At 41.1% G+C, this 18,472-nt stretch overlaps 1 protein-coding gene across 5 annotated transcripts in view; it reads right to left on the bottom strand.

Annotated features, from left to right (window-relative positions):
- LOC105494991 (STIL centriolar assembly protein) overlaps positions 1 to 18,472 on the bottom strand; it is an 80,705-nt gene that overhangs the window by 9,831 nt on the left and 52,402 nt on the right. For 4 of the 5 annotated variants that reach the window (XM_011764098.3, XM_071093507.1, XM_011764099.3 and 1 more), the window contains 4 exons: positions 13,010 to 13,175; positions 10,628 to 10,859; positions 3,809 to 4,022; positions 1,173 to 1,423 (listed from right to left, as the gene is read on the bottom strand). In XM_011764098.3, the coding sequence (XP_011762400.2) occupies positions 1,173 to 1,423; positions 3,809 to 4,022; positions 10,628 to 10,859; positions 13,010 to 13,175 (863 nt within the window). The remainder of the gene's footprint in view (positions 1 to 1,172; positions 1,424 to 3,808; positions 4,023 to 10,627; positions 10,860 to 13,009; positions 13,176 to 18,472) is intronic. The other variant, XM_071093504.1, reaches the window with a different exon arrangement.

The following is an 18,472-nucleotide window of genomic DNA, read 5'->3' as shown; positions in this document are numbered from 1 at the left end:
CCACCTCCCGGGTTCAGGCGATTCTCCTGCCTCAGTCTCCTGAGTAGCTGGGATCACAGGCTCCTGCCACCGCGCCCAGCTAATTTTTGTATTTTTAGTAGAGACAGGGTTTCACCATCTTTTGGCCAGGCTGGTCTCAAACTCCTGACCTCGTGATCCACCAGCCTGGCCTAAGAGAAGTAACTTTGGAATAGTCAGGCAGGAATGTGGGGAGTTGTGGCTTTTGCAATTTATCTTACACTCTCTTCTGTATTGTTTGTTTTTTAAAACCATCAATTTTTTTTTTTTTTTTTTTGAGACGGGAGTCTCACTCTGTCGCCCGGGCTGGAGTACAGTGGCCAGATCTCAGCTCACTGCAAGCTCTGCCTCCCGGGTTTACGTCATTCTCCTGCCTCAGCCTCCTGAGTAGCTGGGACTACAGGCGCCCGCCACCTCGCCCGGCTAGTTTTTTTTGTATTTTTTTAGTAGAGACGGGGTTTCACTGTGTTAGCCAGGATGGTCTCGATCTCCTGGCCTCGTGATCCGCCCGTCTCGGCCTCCCAAAGTGCTGGGATTACAGGCTTGAGCCACCGCGCCCGGCCAAAACCATCAATTTTTATTACTTTTTAAATTAGAAAACAAAAATAATTAACAGAAAATATGCTAGCCTTAGTAATGTAATCTCCAGACTTTATTTATTTTTTTTAATAAGTTATGTGCTGAGGTCATCTTTGGTAGAAAGGAATCTGAACAGAAGGACATGACCAGTTGGGCACATTCCTAGAAAAAAGAAATGGTTTTGTTTTTTAGATGGCACGATTGTGTAACTGTACATCCAGTAGCTGGCACAGACCTTATCACCTCCAGAAAGACTTTTCAGATGCTACCAAGCGAAACTCCTTTCTCTTTCCTCAAGTCTCCTATTTTGTTGGCCTATCCAGCCAGGAGTCATCCCATAATATCTCTCAAATTACTTATGTATGTAACCCTCTCTCCCACAAAAATGAAGAATCTCTTATTCATCATGCATATGGTAGGCCCTGAATAAATGGTGAATCAACTGAATTGAGGCACAAACATAACTTTTCTGATGAGATTGCCACAATACATCTAGCCAATGATGGGCAAAAATAAATAAACATTTTTTAAAAATAAAATTTATTCTCCCTTTAAAACAAAATTGTAAAAGTTACCTGGCGTGATCCACGTTATGTGCATTTTTCTTCACTTTAGTGGGAGAATCAATTTTTACTCCAAGGCTTCTTAGTTGCTTAAGAGTTGCATTAAGAACACAATCTTTGTCCACCAGTCTTGAATGATGTGTGTTTTTCTTTGTATGGTAAACGTTTTGGGTTCTGGTGCATTCATGACTGATAATTACTGCTTTGGTAGATGGCTGCTCAGTTTCCTTGGAGGAACTACTCAATAGGTGGTTTACTTGACCCTGACAAAAAGAAAAAAAAATTTTTTTTGAAAAATCACTATTAACAATGTTAGGGCTGGGTGTGGTAGTTCATGCCTATAATCCCAGCACTTTGGGAAGCCGAGGCAGGAGGATCGCTTGAGCCCAGGAGTTCAAGACCCTGGGCAACACAGTGAGATCCTGTCTCTACAAAAAACTAAAAATTAGCTGGGCATGCTGGCACACGCCTGTAGTTCCAGCTACTAAGGAGGTTGAAGTAGGAGGACCACTTGAGTCACAAGGCTGAGGCTGCAGTTAGCCGTGATTGTGCCACTATATGCTGCGTGACAAAGTAAGACTCTGTCTCTAAAAAAAGAAAAATTTAAAAAAAGTTAAAAAACAATTTTACAATAAGACCTTAATGATACAATAAGGCCAGGGAAAATCAGTATCTTGTCAAATTCCACAAAGTATCAAGTAGGCAGGTATTACGTATCATTTGCAGGTATTATGGAGTTTTTACAGAAGCACATCCTAATGAACAATTTCATCAGACCCTAGAGAAAACAGAATGTTTGTTCAGACTTCATTCACTCAAAAACCAACATAGGCTGGGCACGGTGGCTCACACCTGTAATCCCAGTCCTTTGGGAGGCCAAGGTGGGCAGATCACTTTAGGTCAGGAGTTCAAGACCAGCCTAGCCAACATGGTGAAACCCTGTCTCTAACAAAAATACAAAAATTAGCCAGGTGTGGTGGCACGTGCCTGTGGTCCCAGCTATTCGGGAGGCTGAGGCATGGGAATCACTTGAACTCAGAAGGCCCAGGTTGCAGAGAGCTGAGATGGCGCCACTGCCACTGTACTCCAGCCTGGGTGACAGACAGACTCTGGCTAAAAAAAAAAAAAAAAAAAAAAAAAAAAAAAAGAAAATAAATAAATAAAAATAAAAACGATCATATTTAAAAATCATTTGAGTACAGGCACATGGCTCAAACCTGTAATCCCAGCACTTTGGGAGGCCAAGGTGGGCCAGGAGTTCAAGACCAGCCTGACCAACATAGTGAAACCCTGTCTCTGCTAAAAATACAAAAATTAGCCGGGTGTGGTGGCGTGCACCTGTGGTCGCAGCCTCTTGAAAGGCCGAGGCAGGAGAATCACTTGAACCTGGGAGGGATAAGCTGCAGTGAGCTGAGATCATGTCACTGCACTCCAGCCTGGGCAACAGAGTGAGACTCTGTCTCAAAAGAAAAAAAAAAAAAAAAAAAAGCCAGGTGTGGTAGCAGGTGACTGTTAGTTCCAGCTACCTGGAAGGCATGAGAATCGCTTGAACCCGGGAGGCAGAGGTTACAGTGAGCTGAGATCATGTCACTGCACTCCAGCCTGGGCGACACAGCAAGACCCTGTCTCAAAAACAAACAAACAAACAAACAAAAACAAACAAACCTCTTTTGAGTAATTCTCCAAGTATTTTTGAAGATTTATGCTAAATTTTTTATAAAGAACTTTTAAATAATGCTTTCATTTGAAAAGTGATAATATGTTTCAGTTATAAATTAGGCCTTTATGATATTCACAGAATTAGGCTCCTTTTCTTCTCACCTTCTAAAAGTAAGAACGACCTGTGATACTATTTCTGCATATTTCATTCCCTGAGCATACAAGCTGCTAGCACCAGTCTAGGACCTAGCAAGCAAATAACAAATAAGTGTTCATTGATGAATACATAGGGCCCTGTGAAGTATGTTTAATTAGCCTTCTCACAAATGGACAAATCAAATGTTCTACAATTTGGATGAAAGTAACAGTCAGGGTTTCTCTATCTTTTAAGTCCCAGATCACATTTTAAGTTTTATAAGACTAGTTCCTCCAATCAGAATTATCCCTTTTATTCTGTGTTCTCTTTGCTTTACACTACTACTCCTCAACAGCCTGTCTTATAATTGTTTACTAGTCTGCATGTGCTGTTGTTTCCCCTAGGCTCTCAAGGGCACAGAGTGTCATATTCACCTTTATATTATCGATTTCACTGAGCCTACTGTCTTAGACTAAGCTAAGTATTTAATAAACATTGGCTTACCTAAACTAAAATCAGTAAATATTATCATAAATATCCCACTACTTTCCAATTTTCAAATTTCCAAGAAACTTGCTTATTTTCTAATACTAATTTTGGTTTGAATTAGGCATATCAATATTTATACTTTAAAAATAAAGCTGTGTTTTTCTAAGTACTTAAGTATATTTACAGTAAATTACTGAATTTAAGTTATAATTTATGAAAAGCTAAAAGAAATGCTACATTGTTAATTAGGCAAAAATCTTTTTATGTTAAGGTCTCCATCAGTTTAAACCTAGGAAAAGCTTAACTAGTATATCCTATACTAAATAACCTTCTCAAAAAGATGAAATGATCTACATTTTCTTACCAATAAATCCTGGTAAATTTTCTGGTTATCTGATGGTTGATGAGGCAAGGGTTGCATTACTTGCTCAATTTTTGGTTCCTCTGATGTTTCAGAATTGTTACTGGCACCCCCTGTTGGTCCAGTCTGTAAACACATGCTTATACTTTCTGCCAGCTGGCCATTTGGAAAGAACACAGGTACATCAGGTTCTTTTCTCACAACTAGAGAAGAGCTGCTGGGAAGGATATATAATGTGTTAGTCACTGAGGTACCTTTAACATATAATTGAAATGTAGTAACTTTACAAGAAAGGGTTAAGACTCAAGCAGCATCTGGTTTGTATTTTTAGCTCTTAGTGATGCTACATAAACATCCCATCTTAGCCAGGTGCAGTGGCTCATGCCTGTAATCTGTGTTTTGGGAGAGCAAGGCAAGAGAAGTTTGAAGTGAGAAGTTCAAGATCAGACTGGGGAACACATGAAGACCCCACTTTCACAAAAAATTTGTTTTAATTAGCTGAGTGTGGCACCATGCACCTGTAATCCTAGCTGCTCAGGAGGCTGAGCAAGAGAATCACTTAGCCCAGGAATTCGAGGCTGCAGTGAGCTATGATTGTACCATGTACTCAGCCTATGCATCAGAGCAAGGTCCTGTTTCTATAAGAAACAAAAATGAAAACACTCCATTTTAACAGGCCGCATATAAACGAAACCATGGTACCTTTTAACTTGTGTTACTTATATTTAAGACAACTTTCTTTGAAGCCTGGAAAACAAGCTGTTGACTTCTCCTGAACTTGATGGCAATGGAAATTTTTAGAGCATTTAAATATTTTAGATATGTTATTTGTTCATTTCAAGTTTTTTATTTTTATTTTTATTTTTCTTGAGACGGAGTCTCACCGTGTCAACCAGGCTGGAGTGTAGTGGCGTGATCTCGGCTCACCATAACCTCCGCCTCCTAGGTTCAGGCGATTCTCCTGCCTCAGCCTCCTGAGTAGCTGGGATTACAGGCGTGTGCCACCATGGCTGGCTAGTTTTTGTATTTTTAGTAGAGATGGGGTTTCACCATGTTGGACAGGCTGGTCTCAAACTCCTGACCTCAGGTGATCTGCCTGCCTTGACCTCCCCAAGTGCTGGGATTACAGGCGTGAGCCACTGCACCTGGCCTCAAGGATTTAAAAATATCTGTCTTGGTGTCTAACCTAGGAAGCGAAAACCAAAATTGAAAAAGAACAAATCCAAAACATTAAAGATTACAAGGGTCCTTAATAAAATAACACCAAGCGCTAGATAGCTCCTTTCACCATGTGAGGACACAACGAAGAGGCATCAACTATGAACCAAGAAATGGGCCCTTACAAGACATTACATCTGCTGGTGTCTCAATCTTGGAGTTTCCAGCCCTCAGAACAATGAGAAATAAATTTCTGTTGTTTATAAGTCGAAATAAATAAATAAATGTCTACGCTCTTTAGGGGGAAGAAAAAGAAATAAATAAAAATGCCAAATCTCAACAAAAGATTAAATAAAAAAATCTAAAATGCTTCTAATATGCCAAGTATTATTAGGTATGTCCAAAGCACAACTTCTAAAGAAAAACATGGATCATTTTAAAAGAAAGTCTCTATAAATACTACATACCACTACTCACTGCTGGGAAAAGGTAATCAATAACCAATTAAGCTGCAAGGCAAATAAATTTATCTTTCACAGACTGCTTCAACATCAGAAACACTGATCCAACAAGACATCTAAGGGGGACTGGAAGCCCCAGAGTTGGGTTTCATCTGTGAATACTCAGCAGTGGGAACCAGAGCACGAATCAGACCAAATGTGCGAGAAGGATCCCAGAGAAGCACCAAAACCACCATAGATAACACTGGAGAAGGTATTTATTCCAAATCAACAACCCAAATCGATGCTGAACAAAGATTAGATTTACATCTAGTTATGTGGTGGGATCAGTTAATTAATTGCTCTGAAAAAGCAATTAACTTCATTCTATCCATTAACTCAGATCTGTTTCTAAAGTTAAAAAAAAAAAAAAAGGGCAGAACAAGGGCATGGTGGCTCACACCTGTAATTCCAGCACTTTGGGAGGCCGAGGCAAGTGGGTAACTTGAGGTCAGGAGTTCGAGACCAGCCTGGTCAACATGGTGAAACACCGTGTTCACTAAAAATACAAAAATTAGCTGGGTGTGGTGGCATACACTTGTAATCCCAGCTCCTTGAGAGGCTGAGGCAGAAGGATCTCTGGAACCCAGGAGGTGGAGGTTGCAGTGAACCAAGATCACACCACGGCACTCCAGCCTGAGTGACAGAGCAACACTCTATCTCAAAAACAAAACAAAACGCCGCAACAGATTGGATATTTTTAAAAATTCCAATCTGAAAACCCCCATTATTCTAGGAAGTAGTCTGAGTTTACAGAGTTAAGTCAAGGAGAATAAGTAAAGATCCCATGGTTTGCTCCTCTTTGTCCTCAGTTTCTATAATTATTCTAAATAAACTGCAGACCTAGTTTGGGGCTCACCCCATGGGGAACCAGACACTGGGTCAAACTGTAGTTTTTTTTAATTAATTATTTTTTTTGAAACAGAGTTGGCCGGGCATGGTGGCTCACACCTTTAATCCCAGCACTTTGGGAGGCTGAGGCTGGCGGATCATTTGGGGTCAGGAGTTGGAAACCAGCCTGGCCAACATGGAGAAACCCTGTCTCTACTAAAAATACAAAAATTAGTCGGGCGTGGTGGCAGGTGTCTGTAATCCTAGCTACTTGGCAGGCTGAGGCAGGAGAATCGCTTGTACCCAGGAGGCGGAGGGTGCAGTGAGTCGAGATTGCACCACGGCACTCCAGCCTGGATGACAGAGCAAGACTGTTTCAAAAAAAAAAAACAAAAACAGTCTCTCTCTGTCACCCAGGCTGGAGTGCAGTGGCATGATCACAGCTCACTGCAGATTCAACTTCCCAGGCTCCAGCAATCCTCCCACTTTAGCCTCCGGAATAGCTGGGGCCAAGGGCTAATTTTCGTAATCTTGGTAGAGACAGGGTTTTGCCATGTTACCCAGGCTGGTCTCAAATATCTTAGCTCAAGCAATTGGTTCACTTTGGCCTCCTAAAGTGCTAAGATTACAGGCATGAGCCACCAAGCCCAGCAAATTCTAAAAATATGGAAATTACTATGATCCTTACCCTGTAGGAACTCAATCTAACATACACAAAAGAGCTTTTCTGTATACTGTGGCACATACAATGAGTGCTTAATTGAATCTTATAATTAAAACATATACTATACTAAAAGGAGATGTTTCTCTGTAGTTTTCTGAAGGGACATGTTTACTGTTTTAACCATGATTGTAATCACAATGATTTAAAATGTCAAATATCACAAGGCTTATAATCTCTAAAAAGTAATCTACTGCCCACCCCATGCCACCTCACCAGTTCACCATTTTTTTTTTAGAAATGGAGTCTCACTCTGTTATTTAAGCCGGAGTACAATGGCACTTATCATAGATCACTGCAACCTCAAACTTCTGGCCTCAAACCCTCCTGTTTCAGCCTCCTGAGTAGATGGAACTACTATAGGCACATACCACCACAACCAGCTAAGTTAAAATATTTTTTTATAGAGACAGAGTCTCACTATTTTGCCTAGCCTGGTCTCAAATTCCAAATTAATCTCTTTAAACTGTTTCATGTGCTATTATCCTGGGATGTTTTATACCTACATTTTTCTTTTACCTTCAAAATTTATCCTACACCTGATCCCTTCCATGAATTCCACAAGTCCAAGGCACCTTCATCTCACTTTGTCTTTAGTCTATTAACCAGTTAGTATCCTCGCTTCCACTCTTAACATCCTTCGGTTCTCCAAGAAACAATTAGAATGGCCTTCGAAAATGAAAATCAGATCATAACACTCCATTATCTAAAATCCTCCACTGGCTTTAATGAGCATGGAAAAAATTCAAAATTCTTTTCTATATCCTACAAAGCCCCACATAATTTGGCTTCTACCTGTATCTCAGACTTCATTTCCTGTACTCTCCCTCTCAATCACTATGTCCAGCCACACTGGCTTTCATGCTTATTTCTGTAACTTTTAAGCTCACACTTGCCATTACACTTGCTGTTTCATCCACCTGGAATATTCATCCCCAGATATTATCATGACTGGCCCCTTCTCATCATTCAGGTCACTACTCAAATGTCACCCCCTCAGAGATGGTTTCTTTCAGCACTCTACTTAATATAGCATCTTGTACCCAGGCTACCATCCCAGTTACACTGCACTTGATCGTTCCAGTTTACTTTGTCAGAGCAGTTGTCACTATATGAAATTATGTTATTTGCAGCTCATGTGGTTAAATTCCATAAAGTGAGGAGCTTTGCCCAACCTAGTATTTGATATCTAGTTTTGTGGTAGCACATACCAGAAACTCAAATAATATTTGCTGAGTTTGTTTCCAAATTTGCTGAGGATATAAACCACTTTAGGCCGGGTGTGGTGGCTCACACCAGTAATCCCAACAATTTGAAAGGCTAAGGCAGGTGGATCACCTGAGGTCAGGAGTTCAAGACCACCCTGGCTAACGTGGCGAAACCCTGTCTCTACTAAAAATACAGAAATTAGCCAGGTGTAGTGGCCTGCGTCTGTAGTCCCAGCTACTTGGGAGGCTGAGGTTGCAGTGAGCTGAGATTGCGCCACTGTATTCTAGCCTGGGAGACAGACAGAGTATTAAAAAAAACAAAAAATTACTTTAGAATCCGTTTTTTGTTTTGTTTTGAGACTTAGTATTGCTCTGTCACCCAGGCTGGAGTGCAGTGGTGCAATCTCGGTTCACTGCAACCTCCACCTCCTGGGTTCCAGCGATTCTCCTGCCTCAGCCTGCCAAGTACTTGGGACTACATGTGTGCACCACCATGCCCAGTTAATGTTTGTGTTTTTAGTAGAGATGGGGTTTCCCATGTTGGCCAGGCTGGTCTCAAACTCCTGACCTCAGGTGATCCGCCTGCCTCAGCTTCCCAAAGTGCTGGGATTACAAGCATGAGTCATTGAGCCTGGTCTAGAATACTTATTTAATGGAAAATTTCATAATGAAAAATTTCAAACACGAGAGAATTATTTTACAAATCACCACATACAATCAACTTCAAAAATTACCAACAAATAGTCTATCTTATTTCATTTATACTCCTAGCCATTTCGTTCTCTCACAGAATTAATTTGAAGTAAATCTCAGATAACATTTCATATACAAATATTCAGGTTCTATCTCTCAAAAATAGACTCTTTTATATATAATTGCAATATGGAGAATCTTTAGAAATTTCCCCATCTCACAGTGGCTCATGCCTATAATCCCAGCACTTTGGAAGGCTGAGGCAGGTGGATCACCTGAGGTCAGGAGTTCGAGATCAGCCTGGCCAATATGGGAAGCCCCATCTCTACCAAAAATACAAAAACTAGCTGGGTGTGGTGGCATACGCCTGTAATCCCAGCTGTTTGGGAGGCTGAGGCTCAAGAATGGCTTGAACCTGGGAGGCAGAGGTTGCAGTGAGCCAAGACAGTGCCATTGCACTCCAGCTTGGGTGACTCTGTCTCAAAAAATAAATAAAATAAAATAGGCCGGGCACAGTGGCTCATGCCTGTAATCCCAGCACTTTAGGAGGCCAAGGTTAGTGGATCACCTGAGGTCAGGAGTTCACGACCAGCCTGGCCAACATGGGAAACTCTATCTCTACTAAAAATACAAACAAAATTAGCCCAGTGTGGTGGCAGGCACCTGTAATCCCAGCTACTCAGGAGGTTGAGGCAGGAAAATCACGTGAACCCAGGAGGCGGGGATTGCAGTGAGCCAAGATCGCACCATTGCACTCCAGCCTGAGCAACAAGAGCAAAACTCCATCTCAAAAATAAATACATAAATAAAATAAAATAAAGAAAAGAAATTTCTTGGCTGGGTGTGGTGGCTCACGCCTGTAATCCCAGCACTTTGGGAGGCTGAGGTGGGCAGATCACCAGGTCAGGAGATCGAGACCATACTGGCTAACACAGTGAAACCCCGTATCTACTAAAAATACAAAAACAAAATTAGCTGGGCTTGGTGGTGGGCACCTGTAGTCCCAGCTACTCGGGAGGCTGAGGCAGGAGAATGGTGTGAACCCGGGAGGCGGAGCTTGCAGTGAGCCAAGATCGCGCCACTGCACTCCAGCCTGGGCGACAGAGAGCCTCCATCAAAAAAAAAAAAAATTTCTCCATCTCTATCTGGAACCTAATATTATCAGAAACTCTAGGGTGAGGCCTGAGCTTGTGTTTTTTTTTGAGACGGAGTCTCGCTCTGTCACCCAGGCTGGAGTCCAATTTTGTGTATTTTTGAAGTTTTCTTCCGATTTCTGATTGATCCAGACTGTTAATATAGCCAATGACTGACATCTGGAAATGGTTCTAGAAGGCTCACAGTTGACAGTTACATAGAAATCATATCAAGTAAAGACATAAATGAAAACATCAGTTAGAAAATAAATCATTTCTGAGTTAGAAGACTTCAAAGAAATTAGAATTAAAAACAAAAAAAAAACCTGAACAGAACGGCAGCTGTAATGAATAATAATGCATTGTATATTTCAAAATTGCTAATAGTAGATTTTAAATGTTTTTACCACAGAAACAGTTAAGTATGTGAAGTGACAGATTTGTTGGTCTGATTTAATCATTCCACACTGTAAACATGCATCTAAACATTGTGCCCCACAAATATATACAATTATTATTTGTCTATTAAAATTTTTTTTTTCAAAGTAGGATGAAAGACTAAATCAAAGAGACCTTACTTGGATACAGAAAGTGGCTGGTTAAATTCTTCTTCCACAGCAATGTTGCTCTCTTCAAAACTGGGAATATCAACTGCTTTTAATGAAGATGCACTACCTGGAAGACTTGTGACTTCATTATTAATATCAACAGAAAAATTCATGTCCTCACTGGAAATTTTGGTATCATCTTGCTTCAGTTGAGAGTCAGGCTCTTGATCCTCACCAGCTGCATTCCAAAACAAGCTAGCACCTGGAGGTTAAATAATTTAAGATACTGAAACAAACATTCAACTTTAAAAATAATACTCTGCCAAACCTTTGTTAAGAATAGCCATATTGGCCAGGTGCAATGGCTCATGCCTGCAATTTCAACACTTTGAGAGGCAGAGGCGGGAGGATCACTTGAGCTCAGGAGTTCAAGACCAGCCTGGGCAACATGGAGAAATCCTGTCTCTACAAAAAAAAATAACAAAAAAATTAGCCAGGTGTGGTGGTGTGCCTATAGTCCCATCTACTTGGAGGCAGAGGTGGAAGATCACTTGAGCCTAGGAGGTCGATGCTGCAATGAGCTGTGATTGTGCTACTGCATTCCAGCCTGGGCAACACAGTGAGACTTTGCTTCAAAAAAAAAAATGTATATATATATACACACACACACATACACACACAATTACTTAGAACTAAGTTTTTAGATTATATTTCTTCAGAAATGCCAGGAAGAGGTAGGTGGAAGACAGAAAGACAAAAAACTGGGGGATGGGTGGGATGGAAGGGCACATTCTGGGTTCTGCTTTTTCAAGGAGGGTGGCTCTGAAATGATTTGTTTTACATATTAAGGTTCTGAATATGATCTGTGGGGTGGGGTGTGTATGTTGAAAACTGCTGCTCTGAATAATATGAGATAATATATAAAATACAAATCCCTAGGTTCTCTGATTTTGATACTTAAATGCAATATTTAAGAGACTATATTGGTGATGCATCAGACATGTTTAATATCTATAATATCAGGCAGGTATTTAAAAAAAAATCAAATATTTCCCAATCTTTTTTTTTCTTTTGAGACAGAGTGTCATTTTGTTGCACAGGCTGGAGTACAGTGACACAATCATGGCTCACTGCAGCCTCAACGTCCCTGGGCTCAGGTGATCCTCCCACCTCAGCTTCCTGAGTAGCTGGGACTACAGGTGTGCACCACCATATGTGGCTAATTTTTGTATTTTTTTTAAAGATGGGGCTTCATCATGTTGACCAGGCTGGTCTCAAACTCCTGGCATCAAGCAGTCCACCTGCCTTGACCTCCCAAAGTGCAGACATTATAGGCGTGAGCCACTTTGCCCAGCCTATTTCTCAATCTTTATGAACCACTTACACCTATCTTCAGAGCTACTTGCACGTAATATTGTTTACTTACTCTCTTTCTTTAAATTAACTCGTTTTTTTTACTGAGCCTCATTATTTCTGTAAAATCACAGATTTGATAAGTATTGGAAAAGATGTATTTACAAAATATAAATATTAATGTATACAACACCCTAAATCATCTTTTGTACCACGAGCCATAGGCATTCTATAATTTGAGGAATATTGCTAATACATAAGGGTTTAAATACATGGTTAAAACCAAAAAGTAGCCTGGGCGCAGTGGCTCACGCCTATAATCCCAGCACTTTGGGAGGCTGAGGCGGGCGGATCACGAGGTCAGGAAGTGGAGACCAGCCTGGCCAACATAGTGAAACCCCATCTCTACTAAAAATACAAAAATTAGCTGGGTGTGGTGGCACGCAACTGTAGTCCCAGCTACTCGGGAGAATCACTTGAACCCAGGAGGCGGAGGCTGCAGTGAGCCAAGACTATGCTATTGCACTCCAGCTTGTGTGACGGAGTGAGACTCCGTCTCAAAAAAAAAAAAAAAAAAAAGTAAATCCTAGTCAAAATGGTTTCTACGCTGAGGATATACTTGGGTGATTTTATGAAAATAAATTAATACAACCAAGACTGGCTGGACACAGTGGCTCACGCCTGTAATCCCAACACTTTGGGAGGCTGAGACAGGAGGACTGCTTGAACCTAGGATGTGGAGGTTGCAGTGAGCTGAGAGTGCACCACACTGCACTCTCACTTGGAGAACAGAGGGAGACTCTGTCTCAAAAAAAAAAAAAAAAAGAATTCGGTCCAGTCTAGAAAAGTAGCAAAACCAAACAATATATCATGTTTGCATGTTTGCAGGTGTAGTTTTATTTCACAAAAACTAAAATTACACAAAAACTTAAGTCATACGCTCATCACCTTGGTTTTGGTCTTATTGCACTGTGCACCAATTTGAACATAAAATTCAAAAACCGGATATGAAAAGCATTTTTAAAAATTTCCTTACAAATTAAAAAAAACTGAAATCACCTGTGCTCACAGCAATGCTTACACTTTTTCTCATGTGCAAGCCAGGGGAAGACTGTGCTTCCAGGGAAACCAACTCCATTTGTCTTCCAGCTTGCACTGTGTCTTCAACTGTGGTTGTCTTAGGGGAACAGGGCGTCAGAGACTGTGCTTCCAACAAACGCTGAATCTGTATCAATTAAAAACATACTTTAAACTGACAGGGAAGTAATCAACAAAACTGGCTGCAGTTTAATAATGAATTACAAAGCGCCCTAGTTATAAGAAACTGACTTTCAAGTCTATTTTCTCACATTTCAACTAGACCATACCATGAAACCTATTCAATATAGAAAGCCATTATCACTAGTAATTAAGAAGCACTTTAAGTATACTTTTTTTTTTCTTTGAGACAGGGTCTTGCTCTGTCACCTAGCCATGCTGCAATCATGACTTACTGCAGCCTCAACCTCCCGGGCTCAATCGATCCTCCCACCTCAGCCTCCTGGGTAGCTGGGACTACAGGCATGCACCACCATGCCTGGCTAATTTTCGCATGTTTTGTAGAGACGGAGTTTTGCCATGTTGCCCAGGCTGGTTTCGAACTCCTGGCCTCAAGCAATCCGTCCACCTCAGCCTTTTAAGTATACATTTAAAAGCAAAACATAAAGGTGTTTAGCTTAGTATTCATAAGTTGATACTCATGTAAAAAAGTGTGAATCGTTAATATTTCAAACTAACATTCTATTCCTATTTCACTTATAAATCAAAAGTTAGATTGGAGGTATACTCTGATTCCATATACCAAATACTGAACATATCACACAAGATTATTATAAAGGTAAATCAGAATTGCCCAGGTTTGGCCATGTTGAAATTGGATATATTAATAACAATGGCTAACAGTTACTGAGCGCCTGTTGTTTGCAAGACCCTATTACTACAGGCATTTATGTATGATTTTTTACAACAATCCTCTGAAGAGTATACTACAATTAAACCTTTCTTTACAAGTAAGAAAATCTGAGGCAAGGAAAAAGTTAAGTTACTTGTACAGGTCATGTAACAAGTAGCAAATCTGAAAGCTGAGGTTCAAACACCAAAAGCCTCCCCTCTTCCTTTTTAAATTGAGATATAATTCACATACTATGAAATTAGCTGCTTTAAAGTGTACAATTCAGTGGTTTTTGGTATACTCACAGTGTGCAACAATCACCACTATCTGATTCCAGAACACTTTCATCAAACCCCCAAAACTCTGTACCCATTAGCAGCCACTCCCTATTGCCCTTCTTCCCAGCCCCTGATGGTCTAACATGATTTCTATCTCTGAATTTGCCTGTTCTGGATATTTTATATAAACAGTACCATACTGTGGCCTTGTATCTGGCTTCTTTCACCACTTGGCATAATGTTTTGAAGGTTCAACCATGTTGTAGCATTTACTAACACTTTATTGCTTCTGATTGCTGAATAACATTCCCTCATATGGATATGTCACATTGTGCTTTTCCACTCATCAGTTGACAGACATTTAGGTTGTTTTCATTTTGGGCTATTAGGAATAACGCTACTATGGACATTTATATACAGCTTTTTGTGAGGACATATTTTTTTCACTTCTGTTGGTTATGTAACTAGGAGTGGAAGAGCCTCCCTTTGTAAACACTATGATTTTCTGCTTCTCTACAAATGGCACTACTGTGCTCAATATAATTAATTTTAGTGGATTAACCTTATTAATATAGGAAAATCAGTATCATCAATCAATTATTAAGGTCAGTAGAAATATAAACTGCGCTAATAGTATAAAATGGCATGTGTATTTATAGTGGTTTGGAGTACGGGCTTTGGTATCATATGGTTATAAGTTTAAATCCTACCCTGCTACCTTCTGGAAAAGTTAACCACTATGAGCTTCAATATCACCTAAAACTAAGGTTGTTAAAAGAGATAAATGAAACAGTTATAATTTGTTGTGTACTTACTATAGCTAGATCCCATACTAAGCACTTTACATACATACATACACACACACTCATTTAACCCTTAAATCTGCAGATAATACTGATAATTTTTCCTATTTCATAGATGAGAAAAGTGAGGTGTAGAGAAATCACATAGGAAATGCACAATAAAAGACATTACACACACTCAGGTCCTAAAATTGATCACCTAGTGTTTTTAAAACATTAATCACTAGAATTCTGTAGTACATTTTAACATTTGAAATAGCTAATATTCTTTCTTTCTCAAACCTTTTCTTTTTTGTTTTTTTGAGATGGAGTCTCACCCTGTCGCCCAGGCTGGAGTGCAGTGGCACATCTCGGCTCACTGTAAGCTCCGCCTCCCAGGTTCACGCCATTCTCCTGCCTCAGCCTCCCAAGTAGCTGGGACTACAGGCACCAGCCATCACGTCCGGCTAATTTTTTCTATTTTTTTAGTAAAGACCGGGTTTCACCATGTTAGCCAGGATGGTCTCGATCTCCTGACCTGGTGATCCGCCCACCTTGGCCTCCCAAAGTGCTGGATTACAGGCGTGAGCCACCACGCCTGGACTCTTTCTCAGAACTTTTAAGGATCATCTGGCAGGACTTCAGTGTTATTTTTCAAAGTTTCTCTCCTCAAGCTGCATCTTCTCCATTAGAAAAAAAAAAAAAAAAGCCACTGAAGTTGGAATATTGAAATATAAAGCTGTGGGTGATTAAATCAAATGGTAACTAGTAGTGGTGGGGCAGGCACATCAGTGGAGCAGAATATAGTTCAGAAATAGATGCAAACATATGATACTTTCATCATACAATAAAAAATGCATCTCTCGCTGGGTGCGGTGGCTCATGCCTGTAATCTCAGCACTTTGGGAGGCCAAGGCAGGTGGACTACCTGAGGTCAGGAGTTCAAGACCAGTCTAGCCAACATGGTGAAACCCTGTCTCTACTAAAAACACAAAAATTAGCTGGGCGTGGGGGTGCACGGCTGCAATCCCAGCTACTCAGGTGGTAAAGGCAAGAGAAGCACTTGCACCCAGGAGGCGGAGGTTGCAGTGAACCGAGATCACACCAGTGCCCTCCAGCCTGGGCGACAGAGCAAGACCCTGTCTCAACAACAACAACAAAAAGCATCTCTAAATCATTCATAAAAAGATATGTATTTACTAAATAAATATATGAGGCCAGTCATCTGATTAAAAAAAAAAAACAACTTACTAAATAAAAAAGAAGCAACAAATATAATCCTGGAGGGAGAGGGAGAATTTCTTAAAAAGATTTTTTTGCCAGGTGCGGTGGCTCACGCCTGTAATCCCAGCACTTTGGGAGGCTGAAGCGGGCGGATCACGAGGTCAGGAGATTGAGACCATCCTGGCCAACACGGTGAAACCCCGTCTCTACTAAAAATACAAAAAATTAGCCAGGCGTGGTGGCGGGCGCCTGTGGTCCCAGCTACTGGGAAGGCTGAGGCAGGAGAATGGAGTGAACCCGGGAGGTGGAGCTTGCAGTTAGCCGAGATTGCACCATTGCACTCCAGCCTGGGCAACACAGCGAGACTCCATCTCAAAAATAAATAAATAAATAAAATATATATATTTTTTGAGACAGGATCTCACTCTGTTGCCTAGGCCAGAGTACAGTGGCACGGTCTTGGCTCACTGCAGCCTCAGCTTCCTGGGCTCAAGCAATCCTCCTGCTTCAGTCTCCCAAGGAGCTGGGATTACAGGTGCACAACACCATGGTCAGTTATTTTTTTATTTTTAATTTTTTGTAGAGATGGAGTCTCACTATGTTGCCCTGGCCGGTCTCATATTCCTGGGCTCAAGTGATCCAACCACCTTGGCCTTCCAAAGTTCTGGGATTACAGGCATGAGCCACTGTGCCCAGCCAAGAATAAATTTTTTATAATCTTGAAAGGAAGAAGGCTTTTCTAAACATAAAACCCAGAAAGAGAATGACTGATACTTTTTTTTTGTTGTTGAGACAGAGTCTCGCTCTGTCGCCCAGGCTGGAGTGTAGTGGTGCAATCTCAGCTCACTGCAACTTCCGCCTCCCAGGTTCAAGCGATTCTCCTGCCTCAGCCTCCTGAGTAGTGGGATTATAGGCGCTCGCTACTACGCCCAGGTAAATTTTGCATTTTTAGTAGAGACGGGGTTTCACCATTTTGACCAGGCTGCTCTCAAACTCCTGACCTCAGGTGATCTAACCGCCTCAGCCTCCCAAAGTGCTGAGACTACAGGTGTGAGCCACAGCACCTGGCCTACATTATTTAACTGTATCTAAACTGCAATATTCTATACAAAACAAATGGTTAAAATGCAAAACACTTAAGACTAAGAAATATCACATACATATACATATATATGATAAAGGACCAATTTCCTTCATATACAATGAACTCTTATAAATAATAAAATAATCAATTACATATTCTTTTTTTCTTTTTTTGAGACGGAGTCTCGCTCTGTCGCCCAGGCTGGAGTGCAGTGGCCGGATCTCAGCTCGCTGCAAGCTCCGCCTCCCGGGTTTACGCCATTCTCCTGCCTCAGCCTCCCGAGTAGCTGGCACTACAGGCGCCCGCCACCTCGCCCGGTTAGTTTTTTGTGTTTATTTAGTAGAGACGGGGTTTCACCGCGTTAGCCAGGATGATCTCGATCTCCTGACCTCGTGATCCGCCTGTCTCGGCCTGCCAAAGTGCTAGGATTACAGGCTTGAGCCAACCGTGCCCGGCCACATATGTTAATATAATGTAAATTAAAACAACTTCTAGGCCAGGTATGGTGGCTCACACCTGTAATCATAGCACTCTGGGAGGCCAAGGCAGGTGGATCACCTGAGGTCAGGAGTTCGAGACCAGCTTGGACAACATGGTGAAACCCCTGTCTCTATTAAAAATACAAAAATTAACCAAGTGTGGTGGTGGGTGCCCATAATCCCAGCTACTGGGGAGGCTGAGGCAGGAGAATCACTTGAATCCCGGGGGGCAGGTGGTGGTTGCAGTGAGTGCAGACTGCGCCATATCACTCCAGCCTGGGTGAAAGAGTGAAACTCTACCTCAAAAACAAAAAAACAAAAAAAAACCACCTTCTAAGACTGGTAATAATTTAAGTTTGCCTAATGTTGGAGATGTGGATGTGGAAAAATGGTTTGGGTATATTAGATTGGTATAATCTGGCATAATTCATCTCATCTAGAAAAATAAATAAATAAATAGATATAGCCTTTCCAGCAGCCATTTTCACTCATTCAGGTAACAAACTATGTATTAAGCAACAATTACACATCAAGTACTATTCAAGGTGCTAAGAAAACAGTGATGAATGTGAGCTCCTTCCCTGGAGCTGACTTTCTATCACAAATAGAAAGGAAAAACGTGATTAAGGACCTGAATGATGAGAAGGAAATAGCCATTAGAAGGGCCCCAGGAGGATTATTTCAGGCAAAGGGAACCAAAAGCTGAAGAACCTAAAGTATAAACATGTTCTGGCATTTTTAAAGA

Source organism: Macaca nemestrina, chromosome 1, assembly GCF_043159975.1.
Source record: "Macaca nemestrina isolate mMacNem1 chromosome 1, mMacNem.hap1, whole genome shotgun sequence".
Lineage (NCBI taxonomy): Eukaryota > Metazoa > Chordata > Mammalia > Primates > Cercopithecidae > Macaca > Macaca nemestrina.
Note: the sequence above shows the minus strand (reverse complement) of the source record. Positions and strands in the feature narration are given on the sequence as shown.